Below are 25,416 nucleotides of genomic sequence, written 5' to 3'. Positions count from 1 at the left end.
ATTTCTCGAATTTTAGTGATCTCAAAATGTGTTGAGTCAACAGTACTAGTGACATTATAATTCTTTGAGAATAAACTGAAAGAAATGTTTTTGGAATCATCACCTCTTTAAAGAAACAAAAATAATGAGAGAATCAATTATTATACTTAATATTACCTTGTATATTCTGAGACTTTGCATGGTTTCTTTCCCAAAGAAAAAGAGCGGACCTCAGAACCATGGTCTAATTTTCTTTTCATCTATAAGGTAAAGCAAATGAGACAGATTTAAGAAAAAAATCACCTGTCCCAACTATCAAATCTTAACATTTGCACTGGCAATAGTGAAAAAAATTCTTAAATTTTCATATGCCTAAATTTTCATTATTTAGGCATAGTTAATGTATGTAGAAAATAAATACTTCATGGTTTCTTCTACTAGTTCTACTTTGTTTTACTCTTTAAAGATTAGAAAGGTGAATTTCCCCCTCTCCAATATTTTATCCAGAAGAATAGCATATGCTGATTTAAAAATTGATATTCATCATACATATTCCTTGAGAGTGATATGCCTTTCACATTTTCCAGTTTAAGAAACAACATGGGGGAAAATGTCATGTTAATACACATATTACAGAACCATATTTACCATGTCTCTCTTATTGATCATCATTTTCCTTTAAAAACATATTTTCAAGACAAAAGGGACAACAAAATTCAAAATTTCAAAACCTGAATGGAAGTAACAGTAATTGAATTTAAAACACACAGGTTATTACAAAAGTGTAAAGTGAACGATGTAAATAAAACGATCTTGAAAAGTAAGTATATAAGGCAAAAGCAATGAATATGGGTAATGAGGGGAGTAAAAAAGTAAATCTACAACAGGAGAGAAGTGTGGAGTTGGTATAATAAAGGTGGGAAAAAAGCCATCAATTGATATTTACAGAGAATATAACTTCACTGACAGATGCTCACTCAGGACAAAATATTCTAACTTGAAAAGCAACAAGAAGATTTTAAAAGAATGAGTTAAATATCTTCGTAAGGTATATCCAACATCTACAGCTTTTAAGTATTATGCTATGTATGTGTAATACTGTAAATACATTCAGAATTACATTTTGTCAACATCAAAATTGAAATATTTATTTTTTATATTTCACCATCCGTTAACTGAGGTCATCTAACTATAGATCTGTTATAAAACTAGAAAATAAGATCGGTTAAGATTCAACTTTTTCTACTTCAACAACCCCCTCAAGATTTGTGTCCTCTAATTAATTACTGTACCACTGAAAATTATGGGGGGGGGGAGACCCAATGCATGATAGACAGCTATCCTCATTTTTTAATAATAAGGTGAAAACCCTTGCTCTGCAGCAGACTTCTTTTCTTACCTACTGCCTCACCTGGGAACATCATAACACAGCATGCTACATTATAAATACTAAAAATTACCAACGAGACTCAAAAAATTTTTGAACCATACTCTGGATAATAAAGACTATGTTTTTATCATCATGAAAAAGTCTTCCAAAATACAGGGACCATCTTATGGTATCAGGGGCTACAGTAAGGGTACAACAAGCTCATCCACAATTTTTACCTTAGTTCAAGAAATACCTACTGGAAAGAAATGGAATTGGTCTTACTTCAACCCTTCGGAAGTTTCTGTACTCATTACATTGTTTTAAAGTGATTTCTCTCAAAAACAATTATTTTCTTTCTCCAAATGGTTTTAGTAAAAAGGAAAAATAAATATATAAGCTTTATTATATAGATAGCCACGTGCTTCCATGTATATAAATTATAGACACGTACACATACACGCAAATGTATCTATCAGGAAGGTCAGTCAGTACAGATCACCTTAAAAATCTAGTTTTTTCCATAACTTCCACAGATTCTTATTTTCAAAATTAACACGAGAAACTTTGATATTCATTCTAATTAAGTTGTAATACTGGCTTTCAGAACTTCCCTGGGTATCTTGTAAATACACATTGGTGCAAATGGTATTTGCCACCAAAAGCAAACTTTATTTCCATCTTAGAAACCCTTCAATGAATAAAAATGCCCAAAAGACATATTAAGGGAACCATTTAGAAAGGATTTTTTATCTTCAGAATATATTACTAAATAAAGACTTTCTGTAGGACTACAGAAGTCTCTTAAATATTATATTGTTTACTGAAAATCCTGACTTTAGAACCAAAAATTAATTCTGCAATTTTTAAGGGGCATAGAAAGTAAATACGACCTTTTAAAATATAAGTTCTAAATATTCTAGTGATTCTAGACTTTAAAAGAGTCAGCTAAAGAAAAAAGAAAAGAAATATATATGTATATAAGGTATAGAAAAATTAAAGGCAGAAGATTCACTAAAAGCTAACTAAGGGTAGAGTATTTCCAGGTCAGCATTTAACGGAGCCACATTTCCAAAGTCTAAATATATTTTTAGTGAAAAATTTCCAGATAAAATATTCATTTTACTTTAAATTTAAAGCTGTTTACAGCTTACGTTGTCTTTGCATTATTTGCTTACATTCACGTTATAAAACAGAATACCAGCCATCCAGCCACCCACCAAAATTAGAGGATACTGCAGCCATCTCTGATGATACAGATTTTCCTTCTCAGGCAGGCACACACACACACAATCACACAACACAGAAAGAAAACAGATTACTTACTTTGTAAAAAATCATTTTTAGTGTGCCGTAGAAACCCATATTTTCTGTATTTTTCCCCTTCAGTGATTCTGTGCCCCCGTGTGTCCGGCTGCTTGGCAGTCTCTGACAATATAAACCTTTTTCAGGTAGGTATGTCACAGATTCTAATGTGGACATGCTCAGGCACGTCAGAAAGGGAAGATTAGGGAGCAGAACCGGCAACAAAACTCCACAGTAAAGGCAAATGCAGCTCAGTATCAAACAGCTTCTCGGGACACACATACATACATGCAGCTTGACTGAGAAGAACTCGAGGGAATAATGAGAGAGAACCGAGAAGATTATTGGAGGAGACTATGCCCTGTCAAAGCCTTGACTGAACAGATTCCTCCCTCAGCAGCAGAGGGATCAGATTACATCTTCCCTTGAACACAGAATGGTGCAGTCCAGGATTCAGCAATGCAGACTGCACATCAATTATATGGTGATCCGCTCCAGGGAACCCGTAAGCACACAACGCACTGAACAGAGGGAGGATGTGGGCAGCGAATGAGACCGCCCCCACACAACAACCCCCTTCCCCTTGCGAACTTTCAGGAGATTATTTTGTATTTTGGAAAACCTGCATTTCGGCAGAGTTTTAAATGGCAAGCCTTCTTTCTACAAATAAGTGCTTTCAGAAACATTCTGAAAATGGAATATATTTTCCATACAGTCTTCCCAACAGAAGCAAAGCAGGCTATTTCCACTAACTGTTATCCTATTGCAGTCCTGGCACAGACTGATCACATTTTTCAAGTAGCTTAGATGATAGAAAATGAGCAATCCCAAAGGGAAAAATTAAATAGTCTTTGCGGGGATTTACAATAAAGTAGACCAGTTTGGAGCACACAACATTTGCAGAAATTATGTAATAAGTTATATTTCAACTTGCGTATTTCTTATATTAACATTTAATGAAAATATTCCCTATGTTTTTCCATTTCACTCATTTAAAAACATATCAAAATTACCACACACTTCATCAATTCTTAGTAATCATGACAATTTATTTTTAGGACTATCAGGTTGGTATTAAGTGTATAAAGTTTGGCCAAAAGGTTCCATTTCTCCAAAGAAGCAAAAACTGGGCTCATTGGAGAGTCTTAACCTTATTTGTGAATTAAATCTTGAGTAAACAAGCAGCACTGGACTTCTACCTCCAAAATTATTTTGAGAGGAAGGTAGATTGCTATCCTTAAAAAGGCATTTTACATAATAATAAAAAAATACCAAAGTTTGCCTGAAGGCAACCTTTTTCTCAGAACAACTACTTCACAAATCTAGATATTTTATCTCGCAACTTGCTACACAACTAGCTTCAGAGGCAATTATAAGATTTCTTGGACTAGAAAGACCCATTATTAAGGGTCTAGTTAATTAACTCCTACCCTCCCCATTAGCATTCTTCATTACAAGTAAACTGTGTGCCTATAGTTATTTAAGTACTTAAAAAGTTTGCTCAGAAAAAAAGAAATACTATTTGGACTTACTACAGATTACTACTCTCTGCTATGGTTAACGAATGACTTTCATTAGGTAAATGATTTTAAATGCTGTATAAAGTAGTTATCATAATTTTAAAAATAAATATGTTTACCTTTATAACTAAGACATTAAGTCAGTGTAATGTCTTTTACTTTAAAACATAAATGAAATAAGATAATCTAAAATTTTATGAAAATATATACCTTGGATCTTCTGGAAATTACATTCTCTGTATAATCTTTCTAAAAAATCTGACTCTTAAATTCTTACCCTCAGAAACCGTATGTACATGTACCCAGCAAAAAGTTAGTTTTCTAAATAAACAATAAGCTTATTTCAAAGGAAAGTTCTTTTTAGAAAAAAAAAAAAATCCAACTGTTAGGAATGGACCCATAAACCCTTTTGTTAGAAGATTCAGAGAACTCAAAGATTTAAAAAATAATAATAATGCAAAGTTTAAAAAAAAAAGTAATTTCCCATTCACCACCTGCCTCAATTCTGGGCTTTATCAAGAAACTAATTATAAAATGAACACCTGAAATTTTCTCTAAAATTTTACAGTGGTAACTAGCTTATTAGAGGACAATGTAGATCTTGACTTCAATTGAAATCATGTCCTCTCTCTAAATGAAGTAACTTTTCCAAATTAAGTCCACTCAATTGAGGACAAAGACAAACTTTAATAAACCATGGTCACTCTAAAAATCTAGGGTATTTAAAGAAGAAGATAACTTAATTTTGTATATTCAAAGGAATGTTCTTTTGGTTACAAAGTTCCTTTTATGGGATGAAGTTATGGGAAAACCTGATGCTCACAAATGTATATTTTTATGTAGGTATATATATTCATGTTTTATTTTTGAATAGGCAAAATATTTACATGATTCAAACTGGAAATGATAATCAAAAAGTATATACTGAAAAGACTTTCTACCACCTGACATCCCCATCTTCTGTGAGTCCCATTTGATAATAATCTCTATTAGTTTGTCCTTTAAGTGAGAATGTGTATGTTTATAAGTACTCATGAAGACTTTATTTTCCCAAATATTTCAACAACTCTCCCTACTATTTTGTTTACAATGTTGAATTTGAACTGTGAAGAATTTGGCAAGCAAAACTAGTCAACCAAACTTCTAACCAGATTTCAAAAAACTGAATAAAAATAATTTTCAATATTCTCTGAAGTACTATTAACCAAAGTTGTGATCTATTAATTTCATCATAATCTATACATGAACAAAGCAAATGAAACCATTCTCCATTCCTATTTCTGAGAGTCTTGGCTAAAATACAGATGTTTAAAACTTTATTCAAAGATTTAAGTTTTTTAGTAGTACTAATGAAAAGGCCTTTCTGTATGTTAGCTATAGCTATCTCTTTTTTGTCCTTGGGGTACTCAGAAGCATTTCAAAATTGATATCAGTCCATAATCTATGTCAATAAGTTTCAGGGAAAAAAGTATTTTACACTCTATGCTCGAATGTTAACTATAAGTTCAATGAAAAAAAAATCAGATAGTCAACTATTATAGTTAGACAATACCTGTGTTTGTCACTCAAATTTTTAGAATCACTATCTCAATGTATTAAGTATATTTTCAATATAATAAAGTACATTTTCATATAATTTTAGCTAAGCAATAAATTTCCCATCCTATAAGCCTTACGGGAATCTATTAGTAAGGGGAGTGACTGCTAATTCAGACCCAATGCTCACCTCTATCACAACTCCGTTCAACTAGATACATGAGAAGAATGGCGGTTACTTAAGAAACAAAGAAAGATATGAAGATATACTGCCCCAGAGTCTAGGACTCTGGGAAATAAGGCAGTAGAATGATTAACCTGTGAACTAGCATAAAAGAAATGGCCCCTCTGAAAAATTAGTTGGGATGACTAAGTTTTTAGAAGGGCATGTTGTAGTTATGGGCATAAACCAAAACTAACCTACATGTGAATAGTGAGAAAAATATAAATAGTAAAAAGCAGTCTTCACTGAATCATGTATCTTCAGAGATGTATCTTTATACATGGTGTCAACAGGGGAAGCAGTAATAATTTTCCCACCTTGACTCTGAATTCATTATTTCCATTTTAAATAATTATTTTATTATTATGCTTATCATACCTCATTGTTATTGATTTAATACATCTTTTTCCACTACCATCTACTCCAAGAAGATTCCCATCTTATTCTAAGCCACAGTAGAAAAATGATACATAATAAATAATGTTTTTGAATAACTGGACATATTAGCAAACAGTAGCAACCATATAAGCAAAAGTAGCAACCATGGCATCATTTATCTAAAGCATAAATATGTTATAGTTAGTACTAAAAAGTCTATCTATTGTATTAGAATTGATATTATAATATTATTGGTTCTTTTCATTATCTTGCTAACATTTTCTTTTAAGTAGGCTTCACACCCAGCACAGAGCCCAAGGTGGGGCTTGAACTCACAACCCGGAAATCAAGACCTGAGCTGAGATCAAGAGAAGGATGCTTAACTGACTGAACCACTCAGGTACCCTTATATTGCTAATATTTAAAGACTTACTTTCATTTTATAATAAAAGAATGTGTTTATAGTCTTATGTCAGTGATTTTATTATTATCACAACAACATTCTTTACTCTGATATTACACTAGAAAAACTACCTACCATAATTAGCTGTCTTGCCCCAGCATAGAATATAGATTAGAGACAGCTCAAAACTTCAACATCAAAGAAAGGAATGTCAAGCATGCTAAGGCTGGAAAAACTTTTTAAAATCTCACTAACCCACTGTCATTAACTTTCTGGGATGTGAGTTCTTTTTATTTTATTTTTTTAAGATTTTATTTATTTATTTGAGAGAGAGAGAGAAAGCACAGAGGGAGAGTAAGAGGGAGAAGCAGACTCCCCACTGAGCAGGGAGCAATGCATTGGGACTTGGTCCCAGGACCCTGGGATCATGACCTGAGCTGAAGGCAGAGGCTCAACTGAATGAGCCACCCAGGCGCCCCTGGGATATGAGTTATTAAAAGGTTCACAACTGAAATTGAAAAGTTAATAGCCTATCCTATCACAGGTATTATGAATTAAAATAGCATGTATGCCCAGCATCTACATTTTCCCTAGGCAAGCAGGTGGCAGTATTGATCAATGAGCTATTTCCCACTCTTAACTCATTAATTAAGCATTTATTTAGCATCTAGGATTTGTCAGGCACAAGACAGTATATAATTAAGAAAAACTTTTTTTTTCATCCATTGAATTTATGACACAGAATAGGGTCATCTATACACATCTGACTTTTAGAACTCAAACTGAATTAGTTTCTTGAGAATATGTAAAATAAAACAAGGGGAGCCAGATTTAGTTTGAAATTACCATCCAGGTAAACAAATACAGAGATATTACTGTATTAGAAAAAAAATCACAAACTATATATAACTTTAAAATAAAGTTATATATAACTTTATATAAAGTTATATATAACTTGTTTTGGTAGGGGGGTACTGCTTATAATAATAATATACAAAATCCTAACCTCAGTAAATCAAAATGAAAATCACAACACAGCTCAGACTGGTTTGAAGAATTTTTAAGATAATTATAATTGTAGGAGTAGTACTTTCATAAATTTTTCTTTTTCTTGAAGCTTAAGGTATTTATAACTGTATTTATAAAAATGTAATTCATAAAGATTTGATACAAATAAACTGTAACATTAACTTAAAAACATTAAGAATTTTTTCATCCCTTCTAATTAGACCAATTAGTTGTCAGGTAAACATATGCATATGTATACACACACACACACACACGTAGAGTTTGATACAATAATGTAAGTTGATTTTTATTTATCCTAGACACAGAAGAAAACAACGAAGATGGAAGTTTTGCTTGTTTGCTCTTCTGAAATTCATATTGTTATAGAGTTATCAGACTTAATACATGTACCAAAACATTCCTTACAATACTTCTGTAAAGACAAGTAACACCTGCAATAATTTGACAAAGTTAGTAAGTCACTCCAGAATACATCCTGATTTATTTAGAAATCAATTAATCTTTATATCGCATGCTTCAAATCCAAAAAAACTCTCAGTAAGCATCTCAAATTCATATGTGAACATTTCCTCTCAAAATTTTATTATAAATTTTTTATAGCAATTCCCTCAATAAAGTAAGGAAAATACAAAAATAAGGTTGACTTCAAGAAAAATGAAGCAGCAAATATGACCCAGGAAAGAAGTTACACATGAAGAATGAAATCAACTTTCCATCAATATAAGACCTAAAACCCTATTTACGCCAGTACTTTCTTTATCCAGTTCTGTATTTATTGGGGCTGGTTGTAATGTTCAAATTTACCTGATTTCAGAAAATTTTTCTATAGGTGTGGTATATCAATCTTACATTTTGTACTAAAATAACCTTTGAGGCACCTGGGTAGCCTAGGCTTCAGCCTCTGCCTTCAGCTCAGGTCGTGGTCTTGGGGTCCTGGGATAGAGCCCTGCATCCAGCTCTCTACTCAGTGGGGAGCCTGCTTCTCCCCCACTCTTTGCCTGCCTCTCTGCCTACTTGTGATCTCTGTGTCAAATAAATAAATAAAATCTTTTAAAAAAGTAAAGTAAAATAAAACAACCTTCCACTTTAAGGTGTGTTTAAAATTCTGGAATTAATTTATTACATTAGTCATGACTTAATTTAGTCATGACCAAAAAGTTCTGAAAAAAGGACTAAAGGCTAAGAAGTAAAAAAAAAAAGTCATATGTACTGGATCAATAACAAAAAAAAATTAATATCAGGAAGCCATACGTTTAGAACTAAAAGGGAACTTGGGAGTCATCTAATCTAATTCCCCTTCATTTGTGAAATGAAGATAAGCTTTGGAATTGGAGAAACTTGAATTTAAATACCAGATTTGCCATTATTAGAGTGCAACACTGGTAGGGGTTATTTGACCTTTATGAGATCTGGTTTTTGTAATGGTAATTACCATCTACTTTACCAACCTAACCCACAGTCATTGTGAGGACCTAGGAGATGCCCAGAGTATAACAGATATCCTATAAAATAATAGCTGTTATTAACAGGAGAGAAAAGTGAGGTAGAGTATTAAGTGCCTTGCTTAAAGTTATGTAGCTGTATTAGAACCTTAGACCTTGGTCCCAAGTTCACTACTTTTAACTGATTTCTATTAGATATGTGACAGCTCAAGTTAAGCTAAAAAAAAAAAAAAAAAAAAAAAAAAATCAGACATTGCTAAAGAGGGGAAAAAATTACATTTTGCAAACAGCAATTACATATGCAAACTATAACTAAATCTTGGTTATTCAGTTCATGGAATAATTATCTGGGTCCATATGACTATGCTTCTGCTACATGTGAGAAATCTGAAGCAAAGACATGGTAGGGATTGAGGAAAAGGTGACAGAACCTGAAAGATTTAATTTAAAAATAATTAAGAAATAACCACCTATATCCCAATATCTGTAAAATCCTACTGAGGACAAATAAAAACATTACAGTAATAACCTTTCTCTCCCCAAGATACTTAAAATCCAGCTTGTAAGACAAGAAACTAATAGAAAACAGTATCTATCAAGTGCCAAATTGGATAGTTTAGGAGGTCAGAAAATAAAAAATAATTCCAACAGTCTGAAAATATCTCATATAAAATGCTTTTGTTTCTAAGCTTAAAAAACAGAAATTTGGTAGATGTTGAGGAGAAAAAAGGAAATCATCCCTTGTGGGCCAAAGATATATGTGGAACTACCACTGTCATTAGCTTGAAGAATTAACATCATCTGTAAGTCTTCTAGTAGTCAGTCTTACAAGGTTCATCAGAGCATAACCTATTTAGTAATATATCTCCATATACAAACATAAAATATTATAATTAAAATATTCTTTAACTTACTAGTAATGGTTTCTTCAAAAGTACTTTCTGCCATGACTCATTCTCCCATTTTAGGTATAATATGTGTCTTTCTGTACAAGAAGAACTTTACTGTGTGGGTGTAAAGACTGTTGACTTTTTATTTAGTTATAAACACTGACTAATAGGGGGTCCTTCTGTTTCAATAGGCACTTATACAAGATCATACACACAAGCAGCTTGTACTCAAGGGGGGACTGGTGCAGAAAGAAGAGATTTCTTAAATAAATACTCATTCAAACCTTATAATCTCTCCCAAACTTGATGAAAAAAATAATAAAAAATGTAATTCAGGGCAGTAGGGTACATAATTCATTGACTTTCACCAAAATGTTGGAAAAGGACATCTGATGTTAAGAAAAAAAAAATGCATAACTTGCTTGGAAAATTAAACATCTTGTTTTACATCCAGCCCTTTCTCTTCATGACCTGCCCCTCTAGCCCCCAAACTCAAAGCCTCCTTTTAAGGAAAATTCTTCATTGTAAAAAATTTTCAAGTCATAGAAACTGTTCATCATGTCAGAATTAGGAAAAGGGCTACTGTAAAGTAGAAGGTATGTAAGATTCAAACACATGATATAAAGTATGGTACTTTATAGAATAAATATGCAAATATTAAGTATATGTGTATGTATGCCTAGAGAAAAGCCTATGTAAATACATAAATATATTCACAGTGGTCATCTAAGTGCCTTAATAAGAAGACCTTTTTCCTCTTTTTTCTTACCTGCCAATAAACAAATTTACTTGCATAACCTTTTGAGCACCTACTCTGCTAATAACTGTTCTAGGCTCTAGGTATAAGATGGCAAACAATGCAGATGAGCTTTCTGCTCTCACATAGTTTACATTCTAGGAGAAGGGGAAGACAAATAATAAGTAGACAATACATGAGTAAGATAATTTCATATAATGCTTAATTTTAAGAGATAAATAAAACAGGGTGCTATGAAAGATGTAGGTACTAAGGGTAGTAGAGAAGTGTGGCTAATTTTGAATGGCAACACCCAGGAAACAACTGTTAAGTCAAAATGAAAGAGTAGCAGCACCTAGGATCAGCAAGAATAAGGCCAGTCTGGCTAGGATGGTGTGCCGGGCACAAGATGATGTCAGACAGATAACCAAGGGCCAGATCATGTAGGAGGATCATGGTCAAGAGTTCGGATTTAACTCTAAGTGCAATGTGACCTCATTAGAGGATTTCTAGAATGAGAGTAAACACAAAAGAACTTCTCTATGTATTTTTGCCTATATTATTTTTTATACTTTCAAAAATGCATATAAAATTAAAGATAGCTCACAAAATAATTCTCACTGGCTGAAATTAGAAATACAGAGACAATATATAGCTGTATTTGAACTCTTTCAACTCTTTCATCCAGCAATTACTCTTCCGTTTCCTCATACTTACTCTCCAACTGAGCGCCTTTCCCTAAAGGTTCCTAAACTTAGGAAAGAGAATTGGAATAGCAAATAAGACTTAGTTTGCACCATGTGCCAAGCACTATACTAAATCTTTATAGCAGGTAACTCAATTCTATAAGAATGGAGGAGTATCTACTATATCATATCTCTATTTCCTTGCTCTTCTACTTTCTATGTTCTGATTTTATCTTTACATTTGATAATTTACTCTTTTTGAGAAAGACAGAGATGTTGGGCTCAGATCTCTGTAGATGGATCTACCAGCCTTCTTTTAGCAAATGTCTACAATGGTGAAAGACATGGTTATCTTTAGTTATTAGAGACAAAAGGATTTTACCCAAGGTATACTTTTTACTTCTCTGTGATCATAAAAAATTCCAGAAAATAATCACAGAATCTCAAAGTTGGAAAAAGCCTTCCAAAATCTTAGTACAGCCTCATGTACAACCCTACTTAGGTACACCCTTATTAGCATGTAGTCATCCAAGATATGCTTAATCTAAAATACATGTTTTTCTCAATTCGGTAATCTTTTATTGGTTTGCTTCCCAATTCTGATAATTATGTCCAATTATAAAATTTGACGAGCAGATACATAAAGTCCAGATTCAAACTTATTATGCTTTTTAAAATATAGCCTCTCTTCTCATCTCAGTCATTTTACAAAATCTCCAGAAGAATTTAAAATAAGAGGGGATAACTTTAACCAATCTTTTTAAAAACTCTAGCTATGAATCAAAGTCTGTGGACTAGGACTTATTTCACTTATTCAAAAACACTTAATAATTCCATATTGGTGGTAGGCCACTAAGAAACATAAATCACCCCAGGTTCTTACTCTGGAAAGTATGCATTATGGTGAGCTTTAATCAATTCTTTACTTACTTTAGAGTAGCTTGCCTACTCTTTAAGTATCTGTGTTTGATACAGCTGTCAAGTAAGGATGGAAGAACCCAGTAATCATGCCCCACTACATTTAAAAAGGAGGATTCTAAAGATTCATTTTAGAAACATCAATTTACATTTTAAAATAATTACTGTATATATAATTTAACAAACTGCATTCTTTGCTTTGAAAGAATCAAGAATTATCTGACTGGCATAATGCCTACATGATCCCCTACCTTTTTAGGAACTTCCAACAGACTATAAAGATTCAGTATATAAAAGCAGAGTACAAAAAAAAGGCTGCTCAAAATAGATGGGTCATAAATGTGGTTTGACATAATTTTGCCTGTCATGGAAATATTTTCAAAATAACTATTCACCTGAAAAGGTATACGATCTATAGTAGTTTTTTATTCACAGTGAACCGTAAGATCAATGGTCAGGAACACTTTGACATTTTGGCAAAACCACTATAATAGAAATATTTTATTTATAAGTTATGTTCTTTATTAAAAAGCTATTTCATATTTAAGAACGCATTTATCTGTAAACACTCAAGACTTCCAAATATTTAAAAATTAACTTTGAAAGTCTGCCACACATGATACATGATTCTAAAAAGTTCTTTCTGCAGGATGGATATCGTGAGCTTTCTTCCAGCTGTGTGAACTCCTGGTATATAATGATGGCACAATGACTACCAAACAAATGTGCACTGCAATTTAAAAACTTCTCTGTGCATACAGCTGGTCCACTGAGAACCGTTACAAGGTGATTTGAGAACACTCCTGAAAAACTGAATCTTCAATTCTTTTTAATTGAGTCAATACATGTTCAAACTCTTAAACATGAAAAAAAAAATCCTATGAGGAATAACTTAACTATACTAAAGCACATAAAGTCAAAGTTAGCAAAAAGATGTTGAACTACGGAATATTCTTAAAGTTGTAATATTCTGTTAGCTCTTGGGATAAAGACACACACACACACACACAACACACACACACACACCCCTCTTCATTTTCAGCCTTTCCTTTAAAGTTATTCTATCAAGAGACAAATATTAAGAACATATTTTTCAAGAGATGTTAAATGAAGACATGGTAATCATCATGATCACAATGTAAAGAGATTAAAATTAAATGGTATTTTAAAGATATTTTTACTCAACTAGCTTTTGCAAAAAAAACCAGATTTGTTAGACCAAGATGTAATTTACTCCCCACCAATTCATTTATTTCAAAGACTTTAACTTTGTGAAATGTATTACACTTGTTTTTCCACATAGGTAGTGTAGAAAAAGGAAATTACTGTTAGAAAAACTTATGGTGAGCCTCTAAACCCAAATTCCACTGCAATATTATTAGTTTCATCCAAATGAATCCTGCCCCATATAATGGTTTCCTGTTTTCTAAACAATGAAACAAGGTGGGAGAAAGAAAACTAAACAGTGATTCAAACATTTTATTTTGATAGATCTACATCTGCTACATTCAAGAAATATCTAGCCAGGGTTCTTGAAAGCCAGGCACTAAGCAAAAAGTAGCAAAACTGAGCAAGATGTCATCTCTATCCTGGAAAAACTACTAATTTGGGTGGAAGGACAGTCAAATCGATTTTTTAAAAAGGACAAATCAATGTAATTGTTAAAGGAAATTGCTCAATTTATATGACAATGCATAGAGCTAGAAAGAGGAAGAGATATTCCAAGAAATACAGGTAATATTTTAAACCTAAAGAAAAAAGGGAAAATAAACAATACTACACTTAATTTGAGTGCTCCTTTACTGCCCACCATTAAAAATATAAACTATTCTAGCTTAAATAAGCAACTGTTTTAAAAAATAAAGTTTTCTTAAGAAAATGAAGCATACAGAGAAGAGAACTGACAGGCACTCTTCTAGATGCTTACATAAAATTCACTGAAGCTATCTAATGACTGCATGAAGTAGGTACAGTCTTTCAGATGAGGAAACAGGTGCCAAGAGCTCAAGTAACTTCCCCAAGGGCATACAACCATTATAGGGTGGCTGGGATTTGAAGACAGGCAAATCTTGGTCTCCAGTTTACAGAAAATGATAACAGGGTTTTCTACCTACATAGCAGTAAGTATTGGTAGTTAATAAATCTCTAGGATGTTTCCCATGCAATTTCAGTATGCAGATGTATGATGTGTGCATGAAATCTATGTTAGAGTCATAGCAGACACAGAGAAAGAAGAGACAAACTAGATAGCTAATTGTGTACTCTAATACACTTTACTGCTAGGAATTTATCAAGAGCAGCTTGACAAAGAATTAATACACTACTGCCAGTGCCTCCTTGGTGAAGGCCTGCTCCCATTATCTTTGACATTATATTGAGGGTAGGTAGCCATTGGTAGGCAGAGCGAATGAAAATCTATCTGATGACAGGTACTTACAGAAATACATGCATTTTTGCTTCCTTTTCTAACCGTCCCCCCACAAGAACTGTTTTTACCCTCACTCCCTCATGCATTTTTCTTTATATCTCTAAAACATGAAATAATGAAAAAGAGTTGAGAACAGAATACAGCAAAGTATCTCATTGGAGCCTCCTTTTGAAAGAGATAGTAGGTCTTTCTCCCTTACCCAAGTTACAGAAAACTGGCAAAAGTTATGTATCCTAATGCTAAAGAAATGTTTTAAATGTTCTCATTGGTTATTACAACTCCAAAACATTTAACAGGGAATTATGACTCCCACTTGGTTTTGACTTTTTTAGTTTAGTAGACAGCCTAAAAATACGTGACTTGTTAACTAAGTAATAGTGTGGGGGGTATTTTTTGGGGTATATATACAACATATGCTTCAATATGTGGTTATGCTTTGGTCCTGCTTCTTAATTTCATCACACAGATCTTTTTGTAAGGACCAATCAATCTTTAAAAAATGTGAATTTGATCCATGTGTGGTTATCACTTCCTAGGTATAAACATCAGTTCCAATACATGCATATCTCTGTGATTCTATCCTATACTGTTTCAACTAATTATGTGTATTCTACCTGGAATACATAATTACAACAAATGTAGGTTTAAATGGTTATTTTAATTTCCTGCAAACACTCATTCAGTTGTATTTATTTGGATGCCTATCATATACAAGTTAAGGACAGTCTCAGCTTCATGGCTGTGATAGGAGCTTTTATAGTGTGGTAGGAGAGGAAGACAATGAAATAAAACAAAGTAGAGATAAAATTGGCAGGTAAATGCTGCAGTGTTAAGAAAATGCATTATGTTAAGGTTTTTACCTAGTCTGGGGGTTCAGAGAAGACTTCTCTGAAGGAATGACTAAAATGTGTTGTGGTGGGGGAAGGGTACCCCTACTATAGAATAGAGGTTCTATGGCAAGTACAGAATAAGGCTAGAGAAGTAGACAAGGGCTAGATTATGCAAGACCTCATAAAGGTCTTTACCACAGGAGTAAAGAAAAGCTTATGCTGGATGTTGGTCAGGGGAAGGAGGTAATCAGATATGCCACTTGAAAAATCTTTCTAAATGTAATATTAAAACCAGAATGGGAGAGTGGATGTGGCAGAGATTATGTGAGGAAGTTATTCCATGACACCAAGCAAGAGAGAATAGTTGCTTAGACTAGCTGGGTGAAACAAAGATGAATAGAAGTGAACATTTAAGAGATATTTAGGACATAAAATGAATAGCATTGGTGACAGATTGATTAGTTGTGAAGAATAGAGGAGGAGGAGTTATCAAGGATGAGACCCAAGTTTCTTATGCAACAGGATGGGACATGAGAGAGGATACTAGACAAGAGTCAGACACTAGACAAGTTTGCTTGTTTTTGTTTTCTGGGGTAGGGAGGATCACGAAGTCCATGATTGGTCATATTTGGTTTGGTCATATCCAGGTGAGGAAATCATGCTCCAGGTAGCTCTGGGAACTCAGAACAAAGGTCTAGACTGGAGATAAAAACATGGGAATCATCTGTGTATAGGCCTTCTCCAATTTCCTTCTCAGAGCTACCTTCTCCCCGTTCTAAAGCTGTTAATCACAGTACTTGAACCAATGCCTTGTCAGAGTGTAGACACATTATTTGCCCATCTTCCCCATTAAACCCTAAGCTCCATGAAAGCAGTGACCACTTTCATTTTGGTTCTTTTACCTCAGCTGCTTATGTAGTCCTTACACTTATCAGGGTATCAATAAATAATATTTACATGAGATAATGAACAATGTAACACGCACCTTAATCAATATTGACAGATTTAAAATAACTGGAAATGATTGATTTGAAATTATGTGATTTGAAAAACTCATAATTTTCATAAGGAAAGGTGATACAGGTGAACACATTTTATAAATTTATTATTTATTTAGTGCTATGTTATATATAATATTATTTGTAGTATCTTATATAGCTATATACACGTATTTCCCCTTCAGGCAAAAATAATAAAATTTTCTAGATATTTACCAATTACCAATGAATTATAAACCAAACTGGAAGAAAATACAGTTTGATATACAACAAAAATGCAATTATCTTTGTTATTAAAAGTCAACCTGGCTTAGGACTTCCTGTAGCTTTAAAAATGCCCAACAGAATACAAACTTTTACTATTCAAAGGGCCATACACGCTTTTAACATTAAATATGTACATCATTTCCCACAAATCTCAGTTAAAGTATTTTATTTATTCATTGGTATTAACTCAACAGATAGCATTTTTGACTTTTTTTTTTTTTAAGATTTTATTTATTTATTTGACAGAGAGAAATCACAAGTAAGCAGAGGCAGGCAGAGAGAGGAGGAAGCAGGCTCCCCGCAGAGCAGAGAGCCCGATGCGGGGCTCGATCCCAGGACCCTGGGATCATGACCTGAGCTGAAGGCAGAGGCTTTAACCCACTGAGCCAACCAGGCACCCCACAACAGATAGCATTTTTGTATCTCCATTTTACTGATAAGAAATCTGAAGCATGAGGGGCGCCTGGGTATCTCAGCGGGTTAAAGCCTCTGCCTTCAACTCAGGTCATGATCTCAGGATCCTGGGACAGAGCCCCACGTTGGGCTCTCTGCTCAGCAGGGGGCCTGCTTCCTCTCTCTCTGCCTGCCTCTCTGCCCACTTGTGATCTCTGTCTGTCAAATAAATAAATAAAATCTTAAAAAAAAAAAGAAATCTGAAGCATGAATGTTTGAGAGTTATCAAAAGCACAATATTTGCTTAAAAAAAAGGAAAAACAATCTTTGGCAGTACGTATTTTACTCTCTATGAACAAAGTAACAGGCTAAGTGCCATTTCCATTAAAATTAAATTGGATACTACATATTTTACATTTGATTGGCTATTTTTATTTTGCTTTAGCTGCTTTTTATCACAATCTCCCACTGAAACAGGATCTACCAAGAAACATTACAGTTAATGAAAAGGGTCAAAAGGAATAAGATCCCACTGAAATACTTTTTTAAGCTACTGATAATTATTTCATTACTACTTCATTTGGTTTTGTGAATATGAAAAGCATGTAACAATAATAAAGAGATTCATTCTGGGGCATACCATTCACTTCTAACTTTGAATGGAGATAGAACATAATTCATCTTAAACTTCAATGGAGTCAACAATACAAAAAGAGGCATTTCTAAATTTTCTTTTGTTTTCATCTTCAAAGAAATATTTTAACACTTATATATTAAATCTGAAAACGTATTACATTGCTCAAAGTTTATATACTTTTGTATATAATCACAGTATGGGAATTTTAAGTAAATATATTGAAGATATACAGTGTAAGATGATGACAGACACTAGCAAGCAGTTTCAATGCTCTTTAACATACATTAAAGAGAAAATATCCTAAAGTGAAAAAGGAAAAACTGATAAAAAAATATTTTTAGAAGAGGCTGTGGTTGGCCATTTATTACTTTTTTGTATTAGAGTTAATTAATATTCTAAAAAGGTCTACAAAACGCTGAACAACCTCTCAAGCTTTGAATTCATGGCACTGACCTTAAGGACTTTCTCAGAATGATTTTTAATGCATCCTGTTATTAGTAAAACCTGTTCAAATACATGCTCCATCTGCCAACACCCCATCTGCAAAAGAGCGTCTTATTCTTGTAGACAGTACAACTTCTGCTTGCTTCCTTCTCTTCTCTACATACCAGCTGTATGGTAATGAGTATGAGCAGCTGAAAATACTGCACGATAACAAAGCTAATATGAAAACGGCAGAACACCACTTCCCCTCAATGCAGCAGTTGCAGCATGAACACTGCAGATAAGCTACTATACAGAGGTCGGGTGGGTGAGAACTTCATTTGTGTGTATTGGGGGAACTGGGGGGGGGGCAGGGAATACACATTTGTGTGTGTGCATGTTCATCCACATGCGTATGTGTTAAATATGGGGTTTCCACATAATTAAAAAATAAAGAGAACTAAGAGCAGTACAGGGTACCAAAGGAAAATCTAAATTTCTAAGCACTTTTGTTAAGACTTGTGAATCAATTCTTTAAATGTTTTAAGTCTCAATTCTTATGTAGTAATGATATTCCAGGGACCATTTTGACAAGGTAGTTTTCAAATATGTTAACAAGTATGTTCCATTTCCTAATTAACTTATTTTGGGGCCTCTAGGGAAAGAAATGGAGTCAGAGCTTAAGATCATAATGGAAACTATTTGCTAGACATTTTAGCAACGAACATAATATAAATTCTATTTTTAGTTCTTATATAGCAATTTAAATTGTTTTAAAATAATGGGCATTTGAAGCCAACATATTTATTCTAAACATCTGAGAGACTCCAAACAAAATACTAAGATAGCACATGTTACCTTAATTTAGTAAGACATAATGGGGTTAACTTTTATACATATGATAGTCACACTGAATGAATCTACATAATGTAAGTAGAACCAAATCATATTAACTTTTTATGTGCAGTAGCTTTCCATTTAGAGATTAACAGTCACTCAGGAAACTATTTAAGAAAAATGACTGTTCAAAATTGGTACTATACATTTTTGAAGAAACGAAAAATGAAAAAATATTCAAAACACTAACCATTAGTAAAAGAAATATGTATTATCATGTCAGGAGAATTGTTATTTTAATCAACATATCTTAAAAAAAAAGTCTTGTGAACTTCACAACAGTTTTTAAGTTCTTCTTGCAGAACCATACTTTCTATAGGTTATTTCATTTTATTCTTACAATAATCCTATGAAGTAGGTACTTCTATCTCCATTTTACAGATGAGGCTTAGTAAGTGGTGAAGCTAAGAATGTAATCCTAAGTCTAAATGATTCTATCATCTATGCTGTTAAGCACTTTGCTATTCTGCTATAAACTTAATAAGGATGAAGATTTAAGTCTGTGCCATTCACCATTGTACTCCAAATGCCTAAAGCCGTCCTGGACTCATAGAAGTTATAGACTGAATAAGTGGAAAAGAAAACTACTCAGTTGTTTCTGAGTGTAAATCAATTTTAATGGGAAAAAAACTATCCATTTTGTAATAACCCTAATCATTCTGATACTGAAAAAAAAAATACCACTTAAAGAATCTTAAAATAAGATTGTTTAGTAATCCAAGTTTTGTTCACTTGTCAGATTGAAAAATTAAGTCCTTATTTATAAATTTTCATAGTTAAACATCCATTTTTGAAAAGGTTGGTACCGATAGAATGAGAGCAAAATTGCACTAATTTCAGTGCTCACTTTGGCAGCACATATACCAAAACTGGAATGATACAGAGAAAATTAGCATGGCTCCTGCACAAGGATGACACGCAAATTCGTGAAGCATTGCATACTTCTTTTTTTAAAAAAAAGAGCAAAATTGCACTAATTTTAGCATTTTGTCTATTTTTGCAAATCCACTTGCATGTCCTCATTTTTACTGTCTAACAATAAAAGTACATTTTTCTTATTAACATATTTCTTATTAACATATTCCTTGACTTCGAATATAAATCAGGGCCATGAGTTTCCATAATATAAAAACTTTTGTATAATATATATAAGAACCTAAATTGAAAGAATTGTTCGAACTTAAACAGTCCCATTCATCCTTTTAAATGTAAGACATACAGCTAGCTACATTTTTGGAAAGAACAAACTTTTAACACCACTTACTGATTCAAAAATTCCACAAATTCAGACAAGATTTACAAAAACAGTATTATACTGCCCCTACATGTTCAAACTAGTAGCAACAATGACATTTTAAAATCCAAAGTGATAATGCAGAGATTTCTGTGGATTATTGAAAAGCTGTTTAAGCTTAAATTGCTCCCAAGTGAACTATATGAAATCACTCACACATAAAAATGTAATTAAATATAGGAATAACCCACAAGTTTCAATTTTCATTTTTAATACTAGAAAGGAGAAAAATTTAAGAGAAGTTCATCCAATATTACATTTTTTCTCTCAAAACTGATTTCTCTATTATTACATGTAAATATCACAGAATAACAATAAACAAATAGCTATCCATGTGATTTTAGAGTCAGTATTAATTTGATAATGTTTGAGAAATACTTGCTCCTACTTGCTTTTCCTCTAGACCTACATAAATGTCAATAAAGTTTATAAATATATGAATATTTATATAAAGACTACCAAAGTTACAAGAGAAAACTTGATTAATCTCAGATTTACTATTTAAAAATATCTATATTCTCACAGTTTAGGAATAAAACACTATGCATGCAAATAAAAAGATGTGCTGCATCAAGAGGTAAATGGAATGTAAATTGCAGTAACTGAATTGTAACTCCTAACATTTAGAATGTTGTTGACTTTACCACAAATGCTAGTCCTTTTTGCCATTACTTCTATGGTGAAATTTCTGTCATATTAAAAAAATCTTGGGGTGCCTGGATAGCTCAGTTGGTTAAGCCACTGCCTTAGACTCAGGTCATGATCCTGGAGTCCCAGGATCAAGTCCCACATTGGGCTCCCTTCTCAACAGGGAGTCTGCTTCTCCAGCTGACTTCTCTCCTCTCATGCTCTCTTTCTCATTCTCTCTCTGTCTCTCTCTCTCTCAAATAAATAAAATCTTAAAAAAAAAAAATCTTAGGGGCACTGGGTGGCTTAGTCAAGTTAAGCATCTGCCTTCAGCTTGGGTCATGATCCCAGGGTCCTGGGATTGATCCCTGCATCTGGGCTTTCTGCTCAGTGGGGAGGCTGCTTCTCCCTCTTCTACTTCCACAACAGGCATTCCCTCTCTTGCTGGCTCTCTGTCAAATTAGTGAATAAAATCTTTAAATTATCCCTATCATTATTTATACCTACCATAAACATATCTACTAAAATATATATAAATATCTGCCATTATTTAACTGATTTTTATGTGAAACACACATTAATTTATGCAGCTTTCCACAAGTCAGAAATAGGGCCAAGAACTCTAATCTGACCCAGGAACAATCCAGAAAGAAATCACTAGGTGAGCCCGGTAGGATATTATTGAAGTTTTCTTCCAAGGATATGAAAAATGAAATAAAATAGAATCATATTTAATCTTTCAGAACCTCAAAATACTATTCTGTGTTAGATACTATCTAACAGTATTTGAAAACCAATAGATTATATATATCAATAAAGTCACCAAGCCAGAGAAAGTGTGCGTCGATGTATGCATGCATATGTATGTAGGTACCCACATATACATACAGAGAAACTATAAGACAAATTACCACCAGATGATTTAGAAAAGTGTACCACAGAATGAAGCAGTCTGGTGACACAATGTATACTGGAACAGACCAAACATGTTGTCCAATCATAGGCAGAATTCTCAGGGTCACTAAAATGTTAACTTATATAAAAGGTTGGACTTTTTCTGCTTTGTTCACTAATATATCTGAAGTGCCTGGCAATTAATGGATGCTTATCTGTTGAATACATTAATTAATCCATGTTCCTCTGATTTTGATGTGACTACAAAATGGGGACAATTAGATACATCTCTCAGAGACAGAAAAGCATCTGTAGCCTTCTTAAAGGAAGGAAGGTCTCTGCCTTATTCATCTCTGTTATAGTAGCAACACATACAGGGAGTATGCCTAATATATATTAGCAGAATAAAAACTAATTTAGTAGTATTAATTTTCCATGAAGTAAAAAAGTGACAGAGGTTCTCATTCCTCATTTAATGAATATGTCTGCTAACGAGAGTTACATTTCTCACTGAAGAAAAATAATATATAGTCTCTGAACTACCATATTATATGGAGCTTAGTAAAATTTAGGTATTCATTTATATAATGTATGTTTTAAAGGATTTAAATATGCATGCACTCAGAACTTAAGACTTTAACTATTTTGACATTTCAAAGAATATTCCATTTTTTTGTATGTGGGTGACAGCTGTAAAACTCAAAGGTCTGTGGAGTTAGTTCCACAATTTTAGAGAAAGCTGTGTTGCTGACTTCAGAACTTTTTGGTTTAGAAAAGTAATATGGTGCATATATTACTGAACACTTCCAGTATATTATACATTAATATTTTTGCAGGAAGTTCACGAGTATTCAAATAATAAAACTGATTATCTTAAGTTACTTAGAGTTAGGTTTGGCTAACTTTAAAAAAAATTCTTAGCTCTCAGGGCATGCTGGACATCTGGTCTGTGAACATGGGACAGTGGGCAGCAAGTTTATTTTTTAGCATATTTTTCATCTGTCTCCCATGCTACATCTTAATAGCCCTTGCCCTGTGATGTTAAAGTAACTAAACTATTTGAACAGATTGTTATCTATCAACAACAGGGATAAAAATTCAAGGCAGTTATTTCTACAATGTAGTTGTAGACTTATAAATCACATTATAATTTGTTTTACATTCATACCTGACAATTGAGGTACACATAATAAGAGGACATCACTTGATGACAAAAACATCTAGAAAGCAATGTTGTCAGTAATAAGATACTAAAGCCATCATGAGCTGTGGGACCAAAGTAAGAATTATGTATTTTAAAACCAAGGATTACACAGCAAAAGTTACCCCTTACAACACATGGAAACTAAGGATCTGTTCACTCAACAACCTTACCAAGGTCAGTTTACCACAGTGTTTGTGATGCTAGAGCCAGATGCCTGACATAGAATCTCCGCTCTATCACTTATTAACTCTAGGGCACATTACTTACCTTCACTATGCCTCAGACTCCTCATTTGTAAAATAGGGATACTATAGTACAACACCCACTTTACAAGGTTATCTTAAGGGTTATATGAGTTCATATGTGGAAAGTATAGTGCTTCCCCTGCATCCCAAGTTAGACTCTATACTATTAACCCTATTTTACTGTCATCAAAACACTAACATTAGTGACTATTTTCTGTTTCCATAAAGTAAGCTCCATGAGGACATGGCCTCTACCTAGTTCACTGTTATAGCCATAGGTTCTAGAAAACTTTCCAGCTCTGTTCTGAGTGCTCAACACATATTTTCTGGCTGATAGTAATACTGATAAATGTCATGCAAGATATAAGCAATAATTTGCAGCAGTATAAGTGTGAAATGTGAAAAGAAGAGATGTAAGCACAAGCAATAATACAAGTTCCTTCTGCCCATCACTTTTCTCATCATCTGCTTACTAGCAAACACCATGTTTTAATTCAAAGTTACTGTGAAGCCTTTCCTGAATCATTTGCTTTGAGTATTTTGTACTCATAGTACTTTGTACACGGGTGCATTCAAGCAAAATTATACTTTTGTACTATAAAGCTTTAAGGTTTTTACCACTAGACTATCTAAGATGCATAAAGGATTGTAATTTTTCACTTTTGTATATCCACAGGTACAGGGGATGAAGAATCATCACTTTTATTTATAGCTAGTACCCTGCACAATACAGAGAACAAGACCACAAGAAAATTTATAATTTATATTCTGTTTACTCAAGTTTATGCATGACACATGAAACATTCTTAAGAAAAAAAGGCCTGAAAATTAGCAAGACAGGAAACAACATGTGCTGGAGAGGATGTGGAGAAAGGGGAACCCTCTTACACTGTTGGTGGGAATGCAAGTTGGTGCAGCCACTTTGGAAAACAGTGTGGAGATTCATTAAGAAATTAAAAATAGAGCTACCTTATGACCCTGCATTGCACTACTGGGTATTTACCCCAAAGATACAGATGTAGTAAAAAGAAGGGCCATCTGTACTCCAATGTTTATAGCAGCAATGGCCACGGTCGCCAAATTGTGGAAAGAACCAAGATGCCCTCCAATGGACGAATGGATAAGGAAGATGTGGTCCATATACACTATGGAGTATTAAGCCTCCATCAGAAAGGATGAATACCCAACTTTTGTAGCAACATGGATGGGACTGGAAGAGATTATGCTGAGTGAAATAAGTAAAGCAGAGAGAGTCAATTATCATATGGTTTCACTTATTTGTGGTGCATAACAAATAGCATGGAGGAAAGGGGAGATGGAGAGGAGAAGGGAGTTGAGGGAAATTGGAAGGGGAGGTGAACCATGAGAGACTATGGACTCTGAAAAACAATCTGAGGGTTTTGAAGGGGCGGGGGGTGGGAGGTTGGGGGAACCAGCTGGTGGGTATTAGAAAGGGCACGGATTGCATGGAGAACTGGGTGCGGTGCAAAAACAATGAATACTGTTACGCTGAAAAGAAATAAAAAATTTAAAAAATCTAGAAATAAATAAATAAATAAATAAATAATTAATTAATTTTTAAAAAGAAGAAGAAAAGGCCTGATAGGATTTAAAATAGAATGGTCTACTATGTGGTAACTAATTCTTTTATTGACTAAAAAAAAATTAGTGACAATAAACCATATCAGATAAATTGAAAATGCTTGAATTTTTCAAGTTCAAAATTTTCAAGTTGAAAAATTTCCCCAGTTCTAGTGCAATATGTGTGTAGGGAAAATAACCAAAGGAAGTCACATTTTAGTTTACTCAAAAAAAAAAAAAAAAATCAGGTACCCTATTAAAATTTCCCTCCAAACTTGCTCATA

At 33.4% G+C, this 25,416-nt stretch overlaps 1 protein-coding gene and 1 non-coding gene across 7 annotated transcripts in view; one reads left to right on the top strand and one right to left on the bottom strand.

Annotated features, from left to right (window-relative positions):
* Positions 1 to 25,416, bottom strand: part of FBXW7 (F-box and WD repeat domain containing 7) — a 232,790-nt gene that overhangs the window by 30,128 nt on the left and 177,246 nt on the right. For 5 of the 6 annotated variants that reach the window (XM_004758062.3, XM_045078322.1, XM_004758066.3 and 2 more), the window contains one exon: positions 157 to 239. In XM_004758062.3, the coding sequence (XP_004758119.1) occupies positions 157 to 239 (83 nt within the window). Of the gene's footprint in view, positions 1 to 156; positions 240 to 2,674; positions 3,124 to 25,416 lie in introns of those variants that run through there. The other variant, XM_004758068.3, reaches the window with a different exon arrangement.
* On the top strand, positions 20,127 to 20,233 carry LOC123391579. The gene has a single exon (XR_006606270.1). It is a non-coding gene; the product is annotated as a U6 spliceosomal RNA (small nuclear RNA).

Source organism: Mustela putorius, unplaced genomic scaffold (genome assembly GCF_011764305.1).
Source record: "Mustela putorius furo isolate JIRA1106 unplaced genomic scaffold, ASM1176430v1.1 tig00000242_pilon_pilon_pilon, whole genome shotgun sequence".
Classification (NCBI taxonomy): domain Eukaryota; kingdom Metazoa; phylum Chordata; class Mammalia; order Carnivora; family Mustelidae; genus Mustela; species Mustela putorius.
Note: the sequence above shows the minus strand (reverse complement) of the source record. Positions and strands in the feature narration are given on the sequence as shown.